Here is a 23,842-nt window from a genome sequence, read left to right as displayed (position 1 = left end):
TGCGGAGTTGCGTCTTCGGCACATCGCGCAGGATGTCGAATGAGGATTCCGTGTGTTTCGTGCGCATCATCCTTTTCTCTTGAACGTCTCACATCTTTCTTTCTCCTTTCTGATGCTATTTTCTCTCTCAAGCCGCTATTATCTCTCTCGCCCTCCCTCTCTCTCTCCCTCTCTCTCTCTCTCTCTCTCTCTCTCTCTCTCTGTCACTCTACTAAGCACCCCTTTCGAGCTACCCCTCGAAGGCCACCCACTACCCCGCACTGTCTGTCCGCGCATTCGTCCGGGGGTGGCGGTAAGTTCTCGCGCAGCCAGTGCCCGCGCGTCTCTCGCGATCGTCGGACCGCGCGTACGTAAAACGGGGAGGTTCTCGTCGCCGTCGTCGTCGTCGTCGGATGTTTGCGTGCGGATCCCGCAAGCCGGTCGAGAAAAATCGCTTGATCTAATGCACCGGAAATAGGTTCGACGTTCTGCCGCGAGTGGATACGGAGAGCTCGAGGGAATCACGACGCGTCGCGGGATGTTTTCCATCATTCGATCAGATCAGTCGGCTCTCGCAATCTCGAAATTCTTTGGGGAGTTAGACGGTGATCGGTGAACTTGAAGAGAGTTCGTTGCACTGAATGAGTAACATATATTTAGTGTTTCTAGTGGGGGAAGGTTTTAGGTTCAAAGAAGTTAAGAGTGTTTTGATTATGCGAATCGAAAAGGCAAGTTTCACGACTTTTTAAATGAAGAAATCAATCGATCGATTGTGAACTTAAGCATAGCAGAAGCGCATTCTTGAATCACTACCTCCTTTAAGCACTGACGCGGATAACGATAAAGTGACCAAGATAATGCAATTTTTATAGACGCGATAACAAAGAACATATGGGGGGCTTTAAAATCGGGAAGAACGATAAAGTTCGATCGTGTGAGGATGCAGAGAAGATCGCGATGACTCTATAATAAAATAGTAAGGGTGGTAGAGCATATCAAGGATTAAAGGAGACGCATCGAAAGGTTAAAAGCGTCGCGATTGTTCTGAACCGGGTCGAGTGAACGAAAAAAGAGTTTCGTCTTTTCTGAGGATCGTTGATATAGTCATGTTGTGTGGAACGAGTCTCGTGAGATGCATCGATATCTTCTACATCCCATAGACGAATGTAAGTGTTGTCTTGCATTAGTTATCAGTTATCAGTTATTGTTATTTAATCGAATTGTCAACAAAATTAAATGCTTGAAAAAAATATATACACGGGCCGTTTTGATAGAAAATGCAAATACCTTGTCAATAAGTTCAATAATTTTAAGTAAAACGTGACATAAAAAATTTAGTTAAAATTAACAGCTCTCCCTCTGTCGTGTCTAATTCTATTTTTAAAAAGAAATAAATAATGAGTTAAAACAATTAAGTTTAATGTTAATATTTCTATTCGCCAGTTTGATTTCAAATAGTTATTAATATGTAAATGTCAGTAATAAGTATTACATTTTATAAAATTTGTACTTTAGTATAGAATATTTAACTAAATAAGTGATAAAACTAATTATATGGGATTAACTATTTATTACTTTCTGACACAGAAATGGTCGTATCATGCTACGATATGGCATTTTTTACTTCTAAGCAGCTTTAGAATTTTTCGATAAAATATTTTCTCTTGAAATACTGTACATACATATATGCACACAATGCAAAACTGGTGGTGCGATAAAAGAGACGAGCGCGATGAATAGTGTTAATACCGCATCAAAAAGGCCAATCTCCTTGCTGTCCGTCTCTCTGCATATCCTTGCTAACGAGTATCCAAGTATTTCAAAATAGCCTGGCAGAAACACGATTCGTAATATCTGCTTTCATAAATAGTTTCGAGTGTCATAGAAGTTTTGAGATTATATTCTGCAGAGGATTACAGTATTTCACAAGCGATCATTAAACACGGCATATTGAATAATCGATATATTATCTTTAAGGAAGTTTGCACTGTGATAATGTAGTTTATGATCCATTGCATTAATAGACAAATTTTTCACGTAATCACTATATGGATCAAATACAGTTTATTAATTTATTAAATCTTTAATTAGTATAATTTATAACTTAAAAGACTTCATTTTAATATCCTTTTCATTACTTTTTGAATAAATTTGGCTAATATCAAAACGTAGAAAAATTCATTCAGATTTATATAAATTAATTTCATTATCCGCTTAATTTTGCTCACCACATAAGATATCTGTAGCGGTGGAGAAAATATAATATATCATAGCAAATATATTGTAAAGAAATTATTAGTAAAGAAGTACATATACATATATTAAGAAACACTGACATTTTTGAATGAGTTTTGAACTAAATGTATCCAAATTTCCTTCCTGTTGACGTTTACAAACTGTTTGCTTGATATTGAAGTTGTTGTTAATTTACATGGTTTAGAATAATCAACACAGTCATTAATCACAGTCATTATCATAATGTATCAGTGACACGATTAGGTATATTAACATCGGTTATTATACAATTCGACTTGAAACGCGATGATATCCGTAAATTCCACGTCCGAGCATCACGTCCACATCCATGCCATTTCCGACCGAGCGATAATTAATGAATGTGTGATAACCCAAATATATATCTTCTATTACTATCCTCTTTCTCACTTTCACTTTCCTCTGACCCCATACTTTATATACCGTATGTTGTCAGTATACAAAGTTTGATTAATTCGTTAGACATTTTTTCATTAAGCATATTCGCTATTTTTTCTCTTATCTTAATTGTCAATATTTTTTTAATGTATACACGTACATTATGTTATTTAATACGTTTAATTATTTAAATCTTTCGGGAAGTATTTGGATAAAAAAGTTAAATCATTTTTTATTTGATATATATAGCTATTTTATATTCATAACTCTCTTTAGCTTTAATAGAGATTTGTAAAGAAATTTTTTAGGTACCTAAATACTTTATTAACAAATTTTCAATTTTAATATTTAAAACTCATGCTATAATTATATTGCAAACTAAAATAAAGCTGATAATTATATTAGAATGAGCAAGCTGATAATTATATTAGAGTGGATAATTATATTACAATCAAATTTCATATATTTACATCCATAGTTTAATTTATGAAGAATTTTGTACTTCAATTATTTATGAGTCCAAAAATGTTATTGTTAATTTTGTTAATGATATTGTTAAAGAATATAGAACACTCTTAATTAGTACGGATACCCGGTACGTGCATTAAGCTTCATCGCTAATTAATTCATTCATGACTCAGACATACTTTTCGTTTCATACTACACCGGTAATATAATATGAGACGATATATTTAATTTTTTTGATTTAATAATAATAGTTTTTGCAACAAAATTTTTACTGTTAATCATTACTGTTAATTTATGTTTATATCCTCTGCTATTAAATAAATTTTATCTTACGCAGCAATCAATACTTCATCTTTCTCTCGTTATTTATGCCCTTTATTGTAATTCATCCGCGAATGATTCATTATTAATGAGACTACTGCAATTATTGCGATTATTACAAACTGCTTTGTCTCAATCCACTAAAGAAGAAATACGTTGCGTCTTTATTAAAGTGATGTACAAATGCAAACGTAGTTACGCGTACTTTTGACATCGCGTTTCTAATTTTTATTTAAAAAATAGATACGCTGAGTGCAGTCTCTTTTTGCCGCTCGCCATACCTCCCGTTCGCAAAGAGAAGCTCCCCGAAGAGCATCGTTGGGCTTCCACGTGAGTAAAGTGGGTTTCGCGTGTGTGGAAATCTGGCACGTTGCATTGTATAATACAATAACGTCTTCTTTCTTCCCTTAAGCATCTTTCGCGTTTCCTCCGACTCCGAGTCATGCACCCCCGTGTGCGCGGTTAACGCTTCGTTCTGAAATAATCGAGACAAACAAGAGATGTGCTCGTCAAGTGTTTCCTTTCTTCCACCTCGCAATTTGACATTTCTGAAGCATACGTTTCCCGAAAGCGGCGCTACGTGTCAGACATTCATAATTTTCCAGTCTGCACTTGCTTCTTAACACCATCATGTAGTTTCGATGTTTTCTATCTGTCTTTACTGCAATTTTGTAATTTCTTCATGATCTAAGAGTAAAATGTATGCATTTAGTTAAAGATGATATTATAATTTTGATTTTTATAAAAAACTAACTTGAAATAAATATGAATATTCTATTCCTATCTTACAAATATTAACTATAATTGATTGTTAAATATATCTCAATTTCTGCTTTTTTAATTTGTCATTTTTATTAATTTACTGGAGAATTTATATAAATATATCTACAAATAAGCTATTTGAGAAAGCTTCGTTTCTCGAGGAAAAAGCTGAAAATTGCTATAGCTGCCCGGAAAATTTGCCCAGAGTTAAAAGATGAAAGTTGCGAATTGAAATGTCATAAATAGGCTTAAATATCAATCAATATGCCATACGCTTTAACTAAACGATTAATTTCTTCGGCTCGTTCTCGTAGATCTATCTATCTATCTATCTGTCTACATTTCGCAAACGTGTCTCACGCGACGTAGAATTATCGATTAACCATTTACCGTTTCTTTGTTAGATTACCGTTAAATCTCGCTCAACCGTGGCGCGTCAACTTTCTTCCTGAATCTCCTCGAGAATATGGAAGTTATGAAATTCTTGCTGACACCCACCGTCGCGTTATTAATCGCGCAACCGCCCACCGAGCATTCATTCGCGGCGCAATGTATCGTTGACGCGACGTAGCTTACACGCTTCCTTCGATTATAAGAAAGCTCTGATAATTTTTAGAAATTTATTACAGCCGCGCCGTTCGAAGCGAGAGAAAATGAAACGAGAAGGCCCGGAAGTTAAGATCCGTTCTCTTTTCACGGGAAATATCGTCTTGACTAACCGTTAAATCCTGATTGGTGATTCGTTACTTCGAACAATACGCGTCGATTTTACCCTCCCTATACCACTTGCTTCGCAACTTCTTCAGATTGTGGTTGTGGTTGTGGTATCGCGCGGCATCAATCTGCTACGTCCCATCTATTCCTTCTCTTTACTCGCATTTCGTAATAAAACTTGTTTATTTAAGCCCTTGCATTGGAACTGCTTCTTATATCAGAGATACCTAATAACAACGACTTGGATTTCACAATTAATTTATTATCAAATAATAGTGTGTATTAAAACATTTTTTAGTACAATAAAATACAGCAATTATCTAAAACTATGATAAATATTATTAATAATTTAATAGTTTATTTAATTATTTTTTAAATATTTAAGTTTTAAGTATTTAACTAACCAAAGTTATTGACATCTCACAATCAGTCATATTGCAAAATTAGTATATCCTTACTTATACTTTTTAGTTTCGGTTAAAAGACAGTACATCGTTAAGTATTATACAGAGATGGTTTTCAATACAGAACATGCAGACTTTATGCTAACAAATCGGATTAGTTTTAACAAGCGAAAGCTTAAAACTTAATCAACTTATTCTCTGTGATGCTCTTTATCCTTTTAACGAAAATTAAAGTTGCAATACCGAGTAATTAGAAACGCTCTATTCAAATTGAGATACACATGTAAAATCGTAGAAATGACTGAAAAAAAAGAAGAAAAGATATAGTTTCTGTTCAGAATTATAGTTAGCGGTCTTTTACGATCTAGGGAGACAAGGTCGTTGCTACTACGTTAATCCCTCCCGATCGTAAAAGCTATAAAGAGCAGATGTAATACCGTTTTTATCGGCGATAAAACGCACTGTAAATGTTCTACACCTTCGCAAAAAAGCCCCTGCGTTCTTTTCTTCTTTAACATACATTTAATTTTTTTAAACTGCCTTCACAAATTATTAATTAATAATATTAATAAATAAGCGTCCGTCAGCAAAAAAATCATATTTACATTTATTTATATAACCAAAATTTTATAGTTAAAAATTTTGTTTTTAAAATTGTACAACATCTCATATTTTTTATATTTCGTTGAAACCATTTTACCATGCATATTTTATTGTATAAAAATGTGCATAATCTTATTTATATTTTGTTGCGCATTTGATAAATTCTTAACAAGATGACGATTTCATTAAGGGTAAAAGTTTGCCCGTTTACTATATAGGACTACGCGAGAGAAAGAAGGGCGAACGCCGCACGTAGTCGCCGCGCCGCGTCGCGCGCCGGGACGAAAGACAGTAGAATGAAAAAAGACCGTTTGAAACGCAATGGACACACCTACGTAATCAAGCGGCGCGCTTAGGACCGCGCCGTTCGGCAAACAAACACGCAGCGAAAGGCAAAGTTACCCCCGGCTAAATTGGGTTAGTTGAAATCCGTTTACGCTAACTCTAATAGCGAAAGCGTGAGCCGCATGCATCGACACCGAACTTCCGTTGAGAGCTGGTCGTCCGCGAAAGGGGTGATTCGCCGAGTAATGCGCGCGAGGTCTTTCTCCCGGTTCCAGCTTTTTGATTCTCAAATATTGATGCCGAGGGCTTGCCAGTTCGCTTTTCGCTTCCATTTACTTTGCACGTCGTACATTAACGGTGTAAATTATTGCACAACACGGGAAGAATCTGGGACAGATCGGTGTTATGATGTAAAGAAGTTTTTAATCGACGATTCAACTGATACTAATAATTGATATTAGATACGCTTGATTACGCTTCTTCATTTGTGCACATCTATGTAATTTAAACCGCATAATCGAAACCTTGCATTTCGCGTCATTTGACATTTTCATGTTATAGCACGTGTAATGGCATGTTGTATCCTCTATCTAGCGATAGATAATGATGTAATTGAATTCATATCTGTGATTAATAACCACGAGACTAGCTTATGCTAGTGATAATCAATGAAATGTATTGAATCACGACAAAATTGATTATCGCGTGGGTAATAAATAATTCTACCTGCATTAAAATGCATTTAGCAATGTGGATAATGTTAGTAAATTGTTAATAAAATATTTAATTAATTAATGCATGCAATAGTTGCAATACAGATTCACACAGATTAATTATTTAATGCATGTAATACAGATCACACCACACAGATCAAGAAATTGCAAGTTGCGCGCGTCGATATATATCACACCAATAATTCTTGTTAGATACGCTCTGACACCAAGAGAAAAAAAAATAAATACGTGAAATAAAATTTTCGAGCTTGCAAACTCGCAAACTTTACCGTTAGCCATTTCACGGAGGAAATTATAACGTTATTGTGTCTCTCGACGCTATTCTGCGGTATTTCTCGTAGTTTGCTCCACGGAATGTCGTTGAGATTGAAGGAGTTTGCTCGCCGGGGAAAGCGCTTGATTCAACTACATTTTTCTCGTAACGCAGTTTTAAGTACGAACTCTATCTGTCGCGTTAGCGCGATCGAAGTTACGGGACGGGACTGTCGCGCAACACAATGCGGCACGTCGAGATAGAGTCGGGCGTGGGAGACATTATCGTGGCAAGACCAAAACTCCAGAAATCGTTTTGGAAATAAAGAGAGCGACTCTCTATCTCTCTTTCTCTTTTTCCCTTAGTATCTCCGGCACCAACGTAATGGTGGTCGTATCTACCAGAGAGGTCGAACTCCCTTTTTTCCATCTCTTCCTCCGGAAAATGCACCTCCGGGAGTGGAGACGCGGGCCCATGTGATTTCACTCCAGAGACCATAGCGCCCCTTTTCTCGCCCCATCTTCGAGGTCTAGCGCAAATAAAACTAAACCGTACCCTCGTTCCAACATTGTTGATACGCACACCACGGCGATTGTGTTAAAAAGTACGGAGCAGTGCCTCCCTTCTTGGCCAAGCTTCTTCAAACTGCAATCTTTCTTAGAAAGTTGTTATCGCATGCAATATATACGTAACATTATTTTCAATATTTTTTTCTTCTTTAATCAATTACTGTTTAAAATAAAATATTTTTTTACATATTTAAAAAGTTTAAGTTAAATTAGCAAATTACCTTTTAAGTTTAAAATTATTATACGTTAAAAACAGAATGTGAGTTTAAAATTACTTTCTAAATATTCTTTAGGTATTATATACATATGTAAATTTGTTTTCTTTCAAAACGCAGAAAAGTAAAGAAGACTAGGAATAACAGATATTTAAATTCTTATTTGACTAATAAACTCCAGGCCAATCCTCACATCCCTAACGGTACGAGCTTACTTTTCATTTTAAATAAAAATCATAAATCGTAATCTACCGGTTGTTACTTTCAACAAATGATCCCGTACAAAACCGTGCTAGCCATTTAAGCAATTAATTTACCAGCAAAAAAGCATGGCCTCCAGCAGATTGCATTTTGTTGGTCCGTTCGGAATCTGATTTTATGAGGTCAGTTATTTTACGCCTGCATTGTTTCCCCAATAGATGTCCATTTGACCAGACAGCTATACCGATGAACAAATATGAGTAATGTTACGACGATGTGCAGGCATATATATAACGGCGAAATATTGCAAGAACTGTATTTATCTATATACATTATATTTGACAAAATGTAATGACAAAACAAAATTTAACAAAACAAACAAGTACTTTATTATTATTATATGTATATTCGAAAATTTGTGGTAATATATTTTAAATGTTTTGTTACAAATTAATTTCATTTATTAAATTTCACATTACTTTTACTTTTTTTTAACTTTTCTGTTTAATGCTTTTCTCTTTAATGTCGCATTGCAAATATCTTCTTTTTATTTTTCAGGTCGAGCACGCACGGAAGATGGCACTGTTGTTCGTCATAATAATCGTCATTTCGATCAGCACTGCCATGTCGCTGCCGCCGGTCATTAGAATCGGTGAGTAAATATCAATATTTTGTGTAAAATTTTCTGCGGAATTAATATTTATAAACCTTTCGTCGTTGCCATTTTCAACGGTAATTCTAAACCAACAAATATAAATTGTTTTTTGACAGAATTTGTTACAGATTTAAATAATATAATGAATAATGATTTTATAATTAATAATGAAGTCTTTGCAGTAAGTTTACATAGTATCATATGCGATACTCCAGCTCGGGCTTTTTTGAAAATGACAAAAGAACATGGAGGTTTCAGTGCATGCGAAAGGTGCACTGTTTACGGTAAACGATGTGAAAACAGAACAATTTATGAATCAACAAATAAGGAACTGAGAACTGACACATCATTTCAAAATCAAGATGATCTTGAGCATCATAATGGGCATACGCCCCTCATATATATGGAACCAAAAATTAATTTAATATCGCAGTTTGTTTTGGATTTGATGCATTTATGCAGTGGGGTAATGAAAAAATTGATTGAACATTGGACTCTAATTTCTGGTAAAGCAAGGATAAGTCGTATTAAAAGAGTAGAATTGTCACGCAGAATGCTGTGTTTGAGAAAAGAAGTGCCTTTTGAATTTCAAAGAAAACCGAGGAGTACAGATGATGTGAGAATGTGGAAAGCAACAGGATTAATATTATAACAACGTACGTTGCGATAGATCTATTTTGTTTAAAAGAAATTGACAGGATTTTGTGCAATTTGATGAAAAAAATTGTATCTGCCACGTCCGCTATTATCTCTTCAACATTTCAATATTGACGTGACATGCAATCTCTGAATAAATTCTCAGTGACAGATTTCCACTCCAATTTTTAAATTTTCAGTGATACACGGTAATAAGCACACATTATATACTTGAATATATCTGGGAAACCAGTAAATCAGTATTAACGTCTAAAGTTTTCATATTTGTGATAAAGCTAGCTCGGATCTATTTAATTATGAAATGTGTTTTGCAATAAAATATTCTTCCAATTTTACTGACTGTGCTGCGGAATTGTGAAACTGCTCCCACAATATCGTAATCGAAAATTTATCAGAATGTACGCTTTGCGAGCGATGGTGAGCAAGCATATTTGACTGCAAGCTTCCAAGTACATTATGATTCTTCCCTGCACGCGCGGGCAAGTTATAAATCTTTAATGCTGTCAACGCGATGGCGATTTACTTCCGCTCGCCCTGCTAGAGATTTCGCGAAGTTTATTAAGCTCGCTTATACTCGCATCTGCAAGCGGAAGTTTTTCGCCGTGAACTTACAGGCGCGCGCCGCTCTCTGCATAGTTCTTTCTGATTTAAAATTTTTTGAGCGTGTCGAGAGAGCAAAGATGGTAATACTTCCGAAGTATCACATGTTACCGCCAAATAGCTACATCGATTATATATTCTCATATACTAGCGTAACAGCGATTTATCGTCAGCGAGACGCGCGGCATAGTTGCGGAACTTTCGTCGCGGATTCATGGACTTGCTATTCGGGAAATGCACGCTTTTGTATATACGCCTCGGATAACAATGGAGGAACGAGTGGAATTGCAACCTCACCGCGTTTCCACCGCGCATTATTTTGTAGAATTCTTATTTAAAAAAAAGTACTTGGAATCTCAAGGCGCTTTTCGTACCGTAAATCGTTTACGTTTAGCGCGAAGATATTATGCTCTCCACCGGTGTCGGTATCGCAGAGCTTAAAAAATTTGTTGTTTAATTTTCATAAATTATACGCAAACACTAAAATAAGAAGGGTGTTTTACTTACCGAAAACAATGAATTGTAAATTATCGGAATTCTGAATTATTCATTCCCCGATAGCACCAATATCCTATAAATATTCATATAACGTCCATGAGCATTCTGGACATAATATGGACATCCATAGGATATTGTGTGCTGTCTGGGTTGTGTGTCACGAAATTTATTATATTCGCAAGTAAAGCACTTGTCCAAAAGTGCAAACCTCTCACAACGGTTGAGTTACCGTTGCATACGCAAATCACATGTCACGCTGTTACTGTCTCTCGAAATACGAAAGCGACTGGCATTTACGGTCTCATCGTTTCCTAGCGATGTTTGCTGAAAATATCTTGATCGTTATTGAGTATTCGCTCTCATAACCTTTTCCTCTCACTATCCTGATGCCACCGAGAATTACGTTAATCCGCTCGCTTCGCACACACCCCGCCCATAAAATTGCGATCATTGAAACTCTTTGCGGAAGTACGGACGTTACGATACTGGCCAGCGGTCAGCGTATCGTGTAGGATGGGGTGAGCTTACTGTGTATGCGTCTTCATACCTTTATTTACTGCATATAACCTAATGGCGGAATATTCTTTCGTTCTGATCCCAAAGAGCCGAGCGCGTAAATGCAGTGTAACGATTGCAGACCGGGTCGAAGATCATACGCGCGCGAGATGCAGACGTATATGTGATAAAATTTATGATCGCGTCTGCCATTGACGGCCGGTTCTTAGCGCGACATTAGGTGACTTGCATTTTGATCGAATACGATCATGCACGAGAAGGATGTATGTAATACAAACGCTACAGAAACTCACGCGTATCCCGCGAGGTTAGCTAAACCACGGACTCAAGCTCAATACACTGCGAATACTCATCTATATACAAATTGCATATCCATTGCATCCATACATACACGTTTTGTGAGCGATAATGCGACAAATACTAGAGGAAAAGTGTAAGAACGAGAAATCCACATATATGCGTTTGATGATGTGATAGATAGAAGAAGGATCATAATAGGAAAAATTGAAGCTTATGTTTTGTTTATACTCGTTGATTAAAAAAAGAAAACTCGCATGTAGTATGTATTGATTGCGAAATAATAAGCTTCATTTTCGCTAGGTAATAGTCGGTTTTTCCCTTGGCTCGCGCAAATGCTCGTTTTCCGAACGAATTTATTGATGACTTGCGGTTGTTCCACAATATTGAGATAGTTATCGTAAATTGCATGCGCAAATACGGGTAAAATACAAATTTAAATTTAAAAAATATACTTGATAACTTGATATATCGCAATATTTTTATTGCGTATCTATGTCCAAGTTTTAATATAATTTAATAATTGTATAAATTGTAGATAAATTTAATGGATAATAATTGTAATAATTATTAAAATAATAAATATAAAAATAAATTTAATAGATTTTGTATAAAACAAAATTGTTTAATTTTGACAAATATTTAAATCTTAGTATTTTAGTTCTATTTTAGTTCTATTTTATTTACAAATTATTTCCAATACTTTCCACTTTCAATATTAATTCAATTTTATTAACAAATCGTGAAAAGATATCAAATTTATGAAAACTAGCAACGAGTAATAAACAAATAAAATTGTTATTTATATATATCTATATCTGAGGTTTAACAATCGATATTTTTTATTTTTTTAAATTTAATTTTACTTTAATAATTCTTAGAATATCTGATTAGATTCTACAAAACAATATTTTTAATTAATATGTTTAATTAATCACATTAAACGGAGTTCAATATTATTTATTAATTTGCATCATAGTCGTTATAAAATAAATACAACAAAAGTTGCAAATTATCCCACTTTATTCGGTTATTTGTATATGTCCTAGAAATCTCTTAATTTGCATCTTGAGAAGAATACGAAACTCTTCTATCTTGTTTCAATTAACTTATGACCTCGTGTGTTGAAATTTTAGATGTTACCGCACGCGGAAAAAATGTCGGTATAGAAAAATGTAATTATTTTAAAAACAATTTCTATACACTACCGAACAACGCACCAATATAGCGATTTTTTTGTTTTGTATAACAATCCGTATATATTTTTGTGTTATTTAAAAAATTTGTAGCCGACTTTCGTCTCCACAGGAATTGTTGTAGTCTATATACTGTTATGCATGGTTCAAAAACTTTTTGGTTGATATATGTTTAAAAAGAAATAAATTAATTTTTTTTATAACCGTTTATTTAATAGCATTCCCATTCCTATTTATATTACATATTTTTGAACGCACTGTGTAAATAACTGATAATTCAATTACGAATCCGGAATACGAGGAAGATTATAGTAGCGGACATGAATACGCAATATCCCCTTCTTTGTGGTTTCGGAGAGTCACCGCGCTTCGGGATGCCAGAGGGTCCTCGTCCTCTGGGGATGCCTTACTTTCTTTCGGTCCTCCATTCGTCTTATGTACGCGGACGCGCACGCTCCATCCTGACAAGTTCGCTCGCCTTATCGCCCTCTCTTCATTCTCGCCAACATCATAGGAAATTGCGGACAAGTTTCCCCCGAGGCGGTCGCCCCATAGAGAAATTCAACCAATTAGATCGACGGAAAACTTTCCTGCCGCCAGACTTAACCGGCGAGCAAACGGCCTCAAGTTCCGCTCTGCTCTCGGCGCGGCGTCGCGGACACGTGTGTGTATACGTGCGTGCGTGCGTCTCCGAACGGATCGCGAGATACGCACAGCCCAAGTCAAAGCTCGGCATCCTACGCATGGACACGTCTGCTCTACACCCACTCGAACACCTCCGGAATACTAATGGAACTATATACCGGCGAAAATACCGGCGCGCGAGTGAAGATTCGATCTCCGCGCCGTACTTAGAGGCGTATACTCTGTAATTCCAAACCAACCGCGCGCGCGTCTACCTGCCGCAGCGAAGCGTAATCAACCGACGGAAAGTTTTCGGCAAGTTCCACGGTCTGCGTAGCGGAAAAAGCTAAAGACGATCCTCTATGCACCGGAGAATCGGAACCTGAGACCGACTTGTGGCTGCCGTTCTTGGCAACTCCATTGAACGTAATGCATAAGAGAATGCGGGATTATTATTGTTCTCCAAACTGCTTCAAATGTGAAATCGCGAAATAAAACTTAACAGCTAATTCTTGTAAATGGCTCGACGGGGTACGTTTAATACACATATAGTGTAATTGGAGAAAATAATATCTTCGTGAGTTTCTGATAAAAGTATAACTTCTCCAAATATTCGAGAGCGTAATTCATTTCGCTCTACGTTAACATTTGCTTTTCTTCCTTGCAGAGAACGTTTCGCAATTTGCTTATATGTTATTTAAATTTGTGTAAAATTCGTGTATTGAGTACAAAGTAAATCGCATTATCTAATTAATCACCGTAAACATTTTTTTTGCACGCGTATGACAAAAAGTTCTATATACGGATCGAAATTGACAATTTACAAACAAACTAAGCATACTACATGTCGCAGTATTTGTGCACGAACGCTTTATGATTATCGTGCGTGTAAAATTACAAGTTGTAAGAAAATGTCGATTGAAACGAGAGCATCGCGCATTACATAATTTGGTTCGAAAAAATATCTTCAGAATTTGAAATCTCTAGTGCAAAAAGGAAAAAAAGATACATGATATAAATTTGACGTGTAATAAAGAGATAGTGGATTCACAGATACAAATTTTATTTAAAACGTTTATCGTATTAAAAGAAGTAATAACCCCCCGTATAGAAATTTATTCGGATAATTATTACTAATAACAAAAGATCCATTTATTTTTAATTTAGAAACAAACGTTTTATTATTCGATTTTTGTAACTTTAAAATTTCAAAAAAAAGAGGAATGGAAGGCTTATTACACTTTCTCTTTTCTTTTTCACTTAATCTACGACACACTTGCTCTAAAGGTTTATCAGCTTTTCGAATATACCGTTTGAGTAATCCTATAATAAATAACTTTCGAAAGGATAACAGTTAATATAGTTTAAATTATAGCCTAAATTTTTTGAATAATCTGCAACATGAATAAGATTGTGCATATTCAGAATACAACTCTGGAAGTGCTTCAAAAAACTTTAATAAATATATTTTTGAAATATTATTATATGTTAATGCTACATAATAATACTGATTGAGTATATTAATTAACACAACACAAGAAATGAGAATGCGAAAGAAGCCGCACGAAACAATAACGTATAATTTCTATCACGCACATTAAAGGAGACTGGTGATGCGTGGCAATGAAATCATCAGGTCTCGGCGAGCAGGTCGATAAGGCATCCTTATCTGCAGCCAGCACCGTTTCTTCCATTAAAGCCTGCCGAAAATTACTTGAAGCGACTCTACTAGATCCTATCGTTTGGCTAAGTAGTTTTCATAAAGAACCGGAATTCTCGCTCCTTCGTCCTGCGCGTTCCGGCGCTTTTTTCCTTGATTTCTCCGTTCCCGATCCTCGAACGCACGCTCGCCGATAAACGAACTCGGGAATCGATGGGGAGGCAACCGGTGAATTTTCTCGTTTGAACTTCAACGGACGTAACTGTTTCCGGCTAAGGCTCAATTCGCGAACGGCCACGCTCGATTTCGCACTTATGAAACGGAAGAACAATCGGTCAGAAAACTGTGAGACTAATTAGGATATCTGAAGGATCATTAGAATTATCTAACCGTCAAGTTTTCACCAAGTGATAATACTTGCGTTTTTTTTTCGACTATTATTTGTATCAAGGAATTTCTTATTTAATTAAGTAAGTTCGTGAAATTTTCAATATGCAATTTAAATTGCACATGAGTCATGGATAATCATGTATCTCTTGTTATATTTTAATAAATAATAAAAATTTTTTTAAAAAAATGTGTAACTATGAATTGTGAAGAGAATAAAGGCAGATAATTATCCGCGTAAATCAGAAGATGTTATTCATTATATATAAGTGTAAACTGGAATAATCGAGAGACGTAATTTATGGCGCTAATGCGCGCGTACCATGCAACGAGATACGTTTCGAGTTAATCCGCGTTATAAAGTGACGATAAGATCGCGCTATAATATCGTTCGCTCGCTGTGAAATGCGCTGCGTGCGCATTTTCAGAGCTGAAAATCTGCAATAATGCCTTTGCTCGGCCATGTACAGTTCGGAAAGGAATCAAATGAAATACATATGGGCGAAAATTTGACTAATTTCTTTCAATTTCGTTCAATTTTTATTTACTTTCAAAACTGAATGGATTGGAAAAAATATTGATAGATAATGTCGTTACACAGATAACGTAAAAACTCCATTATTATCTTTCAACAATTGCTATTTATAATTTCATTGTAATGAATAACCAAAAGCTAAATGGATTAAATCTATCATTTCCATTAATTTTTGATTCTGACTTAATTCATGGCTTACATGCAATATTTTGTAAGTTCTGTTTTTTTTTTGTATGTCGTGTAACGAGTTTTCTAACCGTATCCTATTTTCTCAGCGACCATCACATTCAATTTCCCTGGAGTACAATAACGATTCGTGCTGCGACTATGCCTCGGCATAAAAACGTGCTATCAATAATTTCATCGCATTTAATTCTCTTCTCACTTACGCATCACCTTTGTGCCGTGGCAGCAAGCTAATTCGCATAAGGGCCCCTAAAAAGATAAATAATTAACGCGATCGCTTCAATAAAGCAATGAAAAAAAGTGAAAAGTGTCAAAGAAATCTCGTGTTTTATCGAGATAATGAGATAATTCGACAGATAATCGAATATGCTTTATATTAATGAGATAAAAGTCACTTCATTTTTAAGCTTTATTTCGCACTTTGCATGGATATTATGCACATATAATAACTAAGGCACCTATGCACTTTATGCATTTATCTGTTACTTTGATGCGTTAACGTGCAATATACATGCGCAACGAGCCAAGTATAATGGAGAAATAACGATACCATATACTACGTATTTTAAGGCAAATATTTCTTCGATTTCGTCCACGGAAATATCGTAACTCTTTAAAGTCCATTTTCGCGTAATTCTTTGAAGACTAGTAAATAGTGAACTAACCAATTTCCTAACAGATTTTTCAGGGTGGCAGTTTTGATTCGTTCTCGTTTTTCATCATTTCTCTATCAAACGAAAAATTTTTAATTTCCAAAGACGCATTTTGTTTATGTAATAAAACTCAAAAATATATAAAATATGTAAGCAAAATTAAATTATATGTAATATATATATATAATTTTCAAAAATACTAACCTGCCAAAAATTTATAAAAATAAGTAAAAAATAATTATAATCCAGAGACATAGTAGTGTCTCGTGCCAAGTGCATACACGAGAAGCAAGGCACGGACGCTATACTTAGACCGCTCAACTTAGTTGAGTGCAGACAAGATTTATCGTTCAGTTATAACGGCTGAACCAATAGGTTTCTAGAGAGACTAAATTGATTTGTTGGATTAATATTATATAACAAAATTGTCTTTACTTTTGCTCTATGAGTTTTCTATGTTGAGATATTCCAAAGCTCAAGTTGCAAAATTTTACGATTACGATTAAGAAACGTCGTCCAAATTTCCATCTAAAATTTTTTCTGTTAGAAAATGCCACGAAAAGGTTTAACTTGTTAATGCAGCAGCGTTGTTGCACAAAGCTCGGCCACCTGACATTCGTCATGCTTGCGAATTTGGTTACGTTTTACTACGTAGGTGCAGAAAGCTCTAAAGAGTATGCACAATGTATACACAAATACTTAAAAAAATTGGAGTACTATTGCAACAGCTACTGCTAGTGTATACTAATTGTGTCATTATCTTACTATACATTATGTAAAAGTAATGTACAGTATTTAAATGCATTCAATATCTAAATTACTAGAAAATTATATGTAGTATAAAATTATATCATCGCAATAGCCATCATTTTCGCAAAACTCGAACAATGTTCGTCTTGTGTACACTTTTCTGTGTGCGCACGTATCTAAAGAGAAGTGTATAATTTATGTAAAAAGTCAAGGTCTATTTATTTTTTAAGAAATAAGTATCTTATTGAGCAAGCCAAAATAAATATTAGATATTTTTTTATTAAAACATTATAAAGTTATTAAAAATTGTATGTTTAAAATATTTTAGAACATAATTAAATTTTAAACGTATCATTAAATTTTAATAACTTTTCTTAGCTTCTTTATCAATTTTATTTATTTCCAGAAATTTCTATTTAATGTTTTTTAAAAAAATATTTTTAAGTTTCTATTTTAATATTTCTATTTCGTAATATACCTAATAATGGGGCAAATCCGGATTTTCATGATACATCGTGATCTCGCTTTTGTATGACGAATTTCCATCACGCATTGTCGGCGATCTTTGTCGGGGTTAAAAATTGTATCGTTACCTTCTCATTACCTTAATTGCGCGCGCAAATGTGCAACACTGACAAAAGGACACTACGCGCTGCTCTTCATCAATTATGAAACTTGCAGAAGTTGCAGGAGATATTATGTAGTGAATACCTGTAAAACCGTTTTTCTGAATGGGCCCTAGGAGCCGAGTTATAAACAGTCATAGGTGGATCTTTCCGCTGCATATCCATATATTATGTCTTCTTATCTTCTACACTCGCGATTAAAATAAAACTTTAGGAAATGATTTAAGCATGTCTCAGAATCATTTTTTAAAGCTAGTCATATTTGCTGCAAAATTGCCAGGGGCACTAGAATTCGGGATCATTGTTGGTGGCTTGGTGAGATCTTTCGTCTAAACTAATAATTACATTTGCATGTATTTCTATGGGTAATGTTTTTGAATGTTTCCACAAAATTGTCCCTGTTTGCAGCAACTAGCAACGGCTAAATGCAGTTTTGCTACTTTTCTACTTATTCATTATCTATATATAAATTATAATAATTTATTCCTAGTTTTACTTTATTACTGATTAAATAATAATTAATAATAACAAATTAATTTTTTAAAACAATTTATACACAGTGTGATGTTTCAAGCAAACAATGCTTGAAACAATAGCACTTCTCATAGTTTGGACGTGAAATTGTTACATAAATACACTTATCCCCTATCACTCCTGCAAGTTTCATCATTATAATCGGTGGAAAGCAGCGCGTAGTGTCCCCTTGTTAGTGTAAACCTTCTAGTGTCATTATTTTTGTAGTAGAAACTACAAATAAAGTTCAGTTAATACGGAGCACGTACACTTTGGTGCTTATTTTTACTTTTTTTAAAGTAAGTTTCTTACGATTATTTATTACTTGAAAGAATACTACGCTATCACGAAATTTGATATTGAAACTTTTTCTGCTCTTGCTAAATGAAATATATGAACAAATTTCTATTTCTTTAAGAACAACTAAGAAACATAAATATTGAACTGTTTGTCTCGAAAAAATCAAAGTTTGTTATCGAAACTTTTATTAAATATTTTCGTAAATTTTTTTTGCTTTCAAAATTTCTGGCTTGCATCACCGCTTTGTCAAATCCCTGCAAAATAGTTCGAGTATCGATTTTTCCGTTCGGTCCGAATGTCTGCTCCAAATGTGCTTGCAACAATAAGATTTTCTACTCGTAACTCGGGACTGGTGAAACGAGATAACTTACTACACAGTAAGATCGACGGCGATTCATGCACATGCATTCGAGATGTCAGTGTATATACACGCATAGAGCTCTCCTGCACAACCATGACTACAATTTCTTGCAACGAGCAGTAATATAGGTTGCAATATAAATTTGAGGCACGATCGTAAGACGCCCGCGGAATGTCTGCTGGCCTACGTTCTACGGTGCTTATGTAAAACATCGTATAAGCGCAAGCTCACATGCGCGTTTTATTTATGTATTTATCATTGTCGCGAGATGAGCTGCGATAAAGACTAGTACCACGCAGAGAACGATAAACGAATACATCAAGAGAACCGAGAATTTTCACGGTCGTTTGCCGGTTATCTACCGTTTCTTAGTACGGTGTACTTTATGATCATTTACTGTATGCCACTTTAAACTTTTGCGATGCAACTAGTTTTTGCAGCTTTTAGAATAATTATTTGCTAACAGAATTTCATATGTGTACTACAAGATTCTCTAGAAATAGACAATTCAGAAATTTTTTGCAATAAAATTATAATTCGTCAATTAAAAAAAATTCAGAGATTTAAAAATTAAAGAATTCAGAAATTCACACAAAGATTAGAAGAAACAAAATTTATAATTATAAATGTTCAAAAATTCAAAGAATTAAAGAGAGAAAAAAAGTTGTTGCTATTTTTAATATATCAAAAAATTGTAATTTTTAAAGGAACTTGGTGACTACATTTGTATATTTTATACTTTCATTGTCTTCTATTTTCTTCACATCGTAAATGGAAAATTCATTGACAACATTGTAAATATTTTTTAATATAATAATAAAAAGTATTCTTATATAAATTATATTGAGCGAAAAGAGACGTCGCACAAAATCTTATGGAAATTGAAATCAAAGTAAATAAGCTTTCAATATATTATATTTCTTTTCATACTGATGAAAAATATTAACAGGCACAATTTGTGAAAATAAACAGTTTTCAAGTTACAATCATTCATAATCTGAAAATTGGAAGTTTGAATTTCTGAATTTAAAAAAATAATTACTCTACATTATTGTTATATGTTATTGTTATATGTTATTAAATTACTTACAAATTTTCAATACTTTTAAATAATACCTTCTAATTTGATAAAAATAAAATCTCGACGAAAAAATCTCATTTTAACACTATTTTTGCAAAAAGAAATAATATTATGAAAATAATTAATATCTATGTACATATATAAAAATAATATATTCATATTATGTATATATAACTCTATATTTTTTTTCTTCATTGTGTTTGTTTATATGCGAATTTTCATACTACTCAAGACGCGTTTCACTAATGGCGCATTTCTTTTAAGTAGATTGAAAGCCATAAACCGTCAGTTTTAGGATACTACACATATACATATTTATAAGGAGTCCTTTCCACACATATTAAAATATGTAAAATGTTACTGTTTTACTACAATTCCGCAAAATTTCTGATAATGGACATTTGTTAAAGAAGTAAAAATTTTATTGAATTGATTTGGCGCTATGCCAGGCGAAAAATTAGTTTCGCAGAATATATAATCAGTCTATTCGAGTGCATGGTCATAAAAAGCTGACAAATTTTTAGGAAGGTACAGATTTCATGACCTAAAAATTTGCCTATAACCATTCTTTCTGAATGTTAAAACGAAGCTATTGAAATGAGTTTTTGAACTACATTGCAATCAAATTCCTGCGAATTTCCTCCACGATCTAGAATCTGGATATTTCGCAATAATACAATGCTTCTTGTTTCATATAAAAAGCTACTAATTACTATTATATATAGCAACATCAAACAAAATTTTTTCGTATATATATTCTATTTTTGTCAAATTGACATTAGAAAATATTATTTAAAAGTACTAAAAATTTATGAACCGTCTTCCACATAACAATAAAAATCATAGAGTTTAATAGTCATTCCTTCAAAAATTTAGAAACTAAAAAGTAAGTACAAAATCACAATGCAAGTGTTGCTATTAGATGACTGACAAATCGTACGATGCAGGCAATCGATTAGCTACAATAAGAAGTTCGATCGGTACTAGACAGCTAATATCCAAATGGTACATTTGTTGATTGCGACCAAATCACTCGCACTCAAAGAGAATGTAAAACGAGAGATGCACTGATATCCGGATTTATTCTAGACATATGAACATAATAGACATTATTCTGATGGACATCTTTTTTAACCCAATAGCAAAGATCGCTAACTAGAAAAGATGAAGAGAGAAGAGATCGATAGATCGATAGATTTGTATAATACGCTTATAAATAATACAATAGTTTATAATGCCATGTATTATAATGTACAATACATGGCACAATGTTAAAGCAAGAATAAAAAGCGTATAAAAATATGTAATGCAATGCACATCTTAAGTAATATTTATAGCCGCAGAAGATATGAAATTTTTTTTGAATGCATGCATGACTAAATATTTCGACAGAGCGACATAATGCATAATTCAGTTTTCGACCCAGAAACCTGGTAATAATCAAACACACGATAGTTTTCATGCAAATGTCGTATCTTCTTGCAACGTTGTTATTTGCCGACGTCGTTCTTTTATCGAATCTCGTAGCGATTTGTATTTTGCTTTTTCTCGATAATATACAGATGTGTATATGAAAGTATATACGCTGCGAGTATGTAGGTAAACGCGGAAAAGGTGAAAGAATCGATACGACCGACGGTGCAAAATGCTGAGTTGCAATATTGGAATGTCTGGCGAATAAGTATCGGCGTACCGAGCCTTGATCCATATCCAGCACGCGCTTGATTGCATCGCGCTGCAACGCTGTCGTCTGTAACGAGTGATATTCACGTGGAGCTGATACTCAGAGCCACAGTTGTGTATACATATAAACTGCGCGAGCGAGTATTTTGCGACGACAAAAACTGACTTGTTTTCCAGCAACAAATATTTCGAGCATTTTGGGCACAGAACACATATTTAGCAATTATTCGAATATATTTTTCTCTCAATTTAGACAGACAGAGAAGAGAAGATTATTTTATGTCATCTGACAAACAGTTTTTTTTAAACATGTGTTTTATTTATAACAATTGAATGATCGTTTCTACTCTGTACAGTATTTAATTTTTAATATGTTTTCTCTGATTTCAAATACGATTGCGCGAAAGTATCTTAATTGTCCTTGCTAAGAGTTTAAAGCCGAACCTGTTGATCTTATAAAAGTTGAGATCTCATTGAGAGTTTTCTAATTCGCGATGCAAGGAAAACATCTTTTTTTTCGAATGGCAGTAATAGGAGGGTACAGATAATATTCAAACGCCAAGGATGTCTTTCGAAATGCGTATTACATAGCGCTTTGTAAATTATAATAAAGACAAGTTGTATCCAATAAAGAGATTACAGAACTGCAAAATAGATTGCGCGAGATACGTATTTAATTAAAATATTAATTAGATATAATAAATCGCGTGCATTTTAAAATCGAATTAATAGAAGAGGATTGAAGATAACGCAAACAATTAATCAATGTCCATAGATTAATAATTTAATTAAACAGTGTCAATATATTATAAGTTTTAATTTTATGAATTGAAGGGAGATATCCTTTATTACAATTTATTATTTTGGTGTAAAAGATAAATATATACTTTATTATGATAAAATATATGAGCGGAAAAAGAGAAATCTTTCATATGATTATATCGCGGTTTATGAACGTATAGAAGATTGAATTTAACACAAATGCAAACAATTGATTATACACATTACACACATTATACATAATGGCTGTCGAGAATCTAAATTTCCGAAATTATCAAACAAAACAGAAAGTTTTAAAATGATAAAACGTACGTTAGCGCATATAATACAAAAGCCTTATAGCAACACACAAAATCATCTGTAACTTTGCTATTTTTTGACAATCATTTCAACAGCCGAGAGTGAAATAAAAAAATGGGACAGTAAACACATATTTTATGTGAACGCGTAGATTACACGTAAGATATTTCAGTGAAATGTTGCAACGTTTTCGTCAAATATCTCGACTTTCTCTTCGCTTAGGAAGAAAGCTTTTTCATCGATAACGACCTGCATTTGTTTTGTGTATTTCGTGCGATATTCAAAAATGTCTCCTAATGCTGCAACATGTGTACTGCATAACATTGTATCTTGCGCCAATGCAGATACTTCGACTTCTACTTCGTAGCATTAAGGGTCACAGCGTCTAGGCCAAAATCTACGATGGCGCCAAGAGTTTCATCGCCAGCCATCGAGACGTTTGTCGTGATTTAAGCTCCTTTTGCTTATCGCGATAACGATGGCAATATTCAAGCACAAGTTGAAACTTGCACATTGCTTCCTCATAGTTATTAAGTGTGCAAGTTGATGAAGCATTATTTTTTTCAATGTATAATTTTCAGTATTTATTTGTGTTGGCTTCCTCATAGAGGAAGCTTTGTGTGCGAAGGTTTCTACTTAAACACTTAAAAACTCTAATCAAGCAATGTGCAGGTTTCTACTCGCACACCTAACTCTTTAAAAACTTAACCTCTTTAAAAATTTCAACCAGGTATCTAAAAAATTGTAGAAGTAGATGCGTGTACAAAAAATCCGTACACACACACACACACACACACACATACATACATACTTCCGGACATTTT

The 23,842-nt window shown here is 34.1% G+C and overlaps 1 protein-coding gene across 7 annotated transcripts in view; it reads left to right on the top strand.

Annotated features, from left to right (window-relative positions):
* Window positions 1-331: 331 nt before the first annotated feature.
* Window positions 332-23,842, top strand: part of LOC112463093 (glutamate receptor ionotropic, kainate 1) — a 146,589-nt gene continuing 123,078 nt past the window's right edge. For all 7 annotated transcript variants that reach the window (XM_025029275.1, XM_025029273.1, XM_025029280.1 and 4 more), the window contains exons 1-2: window positions 332-1,145; window positions 8,719-8,812. In XM_025029275.1, the coding sequence (XP_024885043.1) occupies window positions 8,737-8,812 (76 nt within the window). In that variant the 5' untranslated portion in view covers window positions 332-1,145; window positions 8,719-8,736. The remainder of the gene's footprint in view (window positions 1,146-8,718; window positions 8,813-23,842) is intronic.

This window comes from Temnothorax curvispinosus, unplaced genomic scaffold (assembly GCF_003070985.1).
Source record: "Temnothorax curvispinosus isolate PA1 unplaced genomic scaffold, ASM307098v1 QBEX01013028.1, whole genome shotgun sequence".
Lineage (NCBI taxonomy): Eukaryota > Metazoa > Arthropoda > Insecta > Hymenoptera > Formicidae > Temnothorax > Temnothorax curvispinosus.
This window is presented reverse-complemented; position numbering and strand designations above follow the sequence as displayed.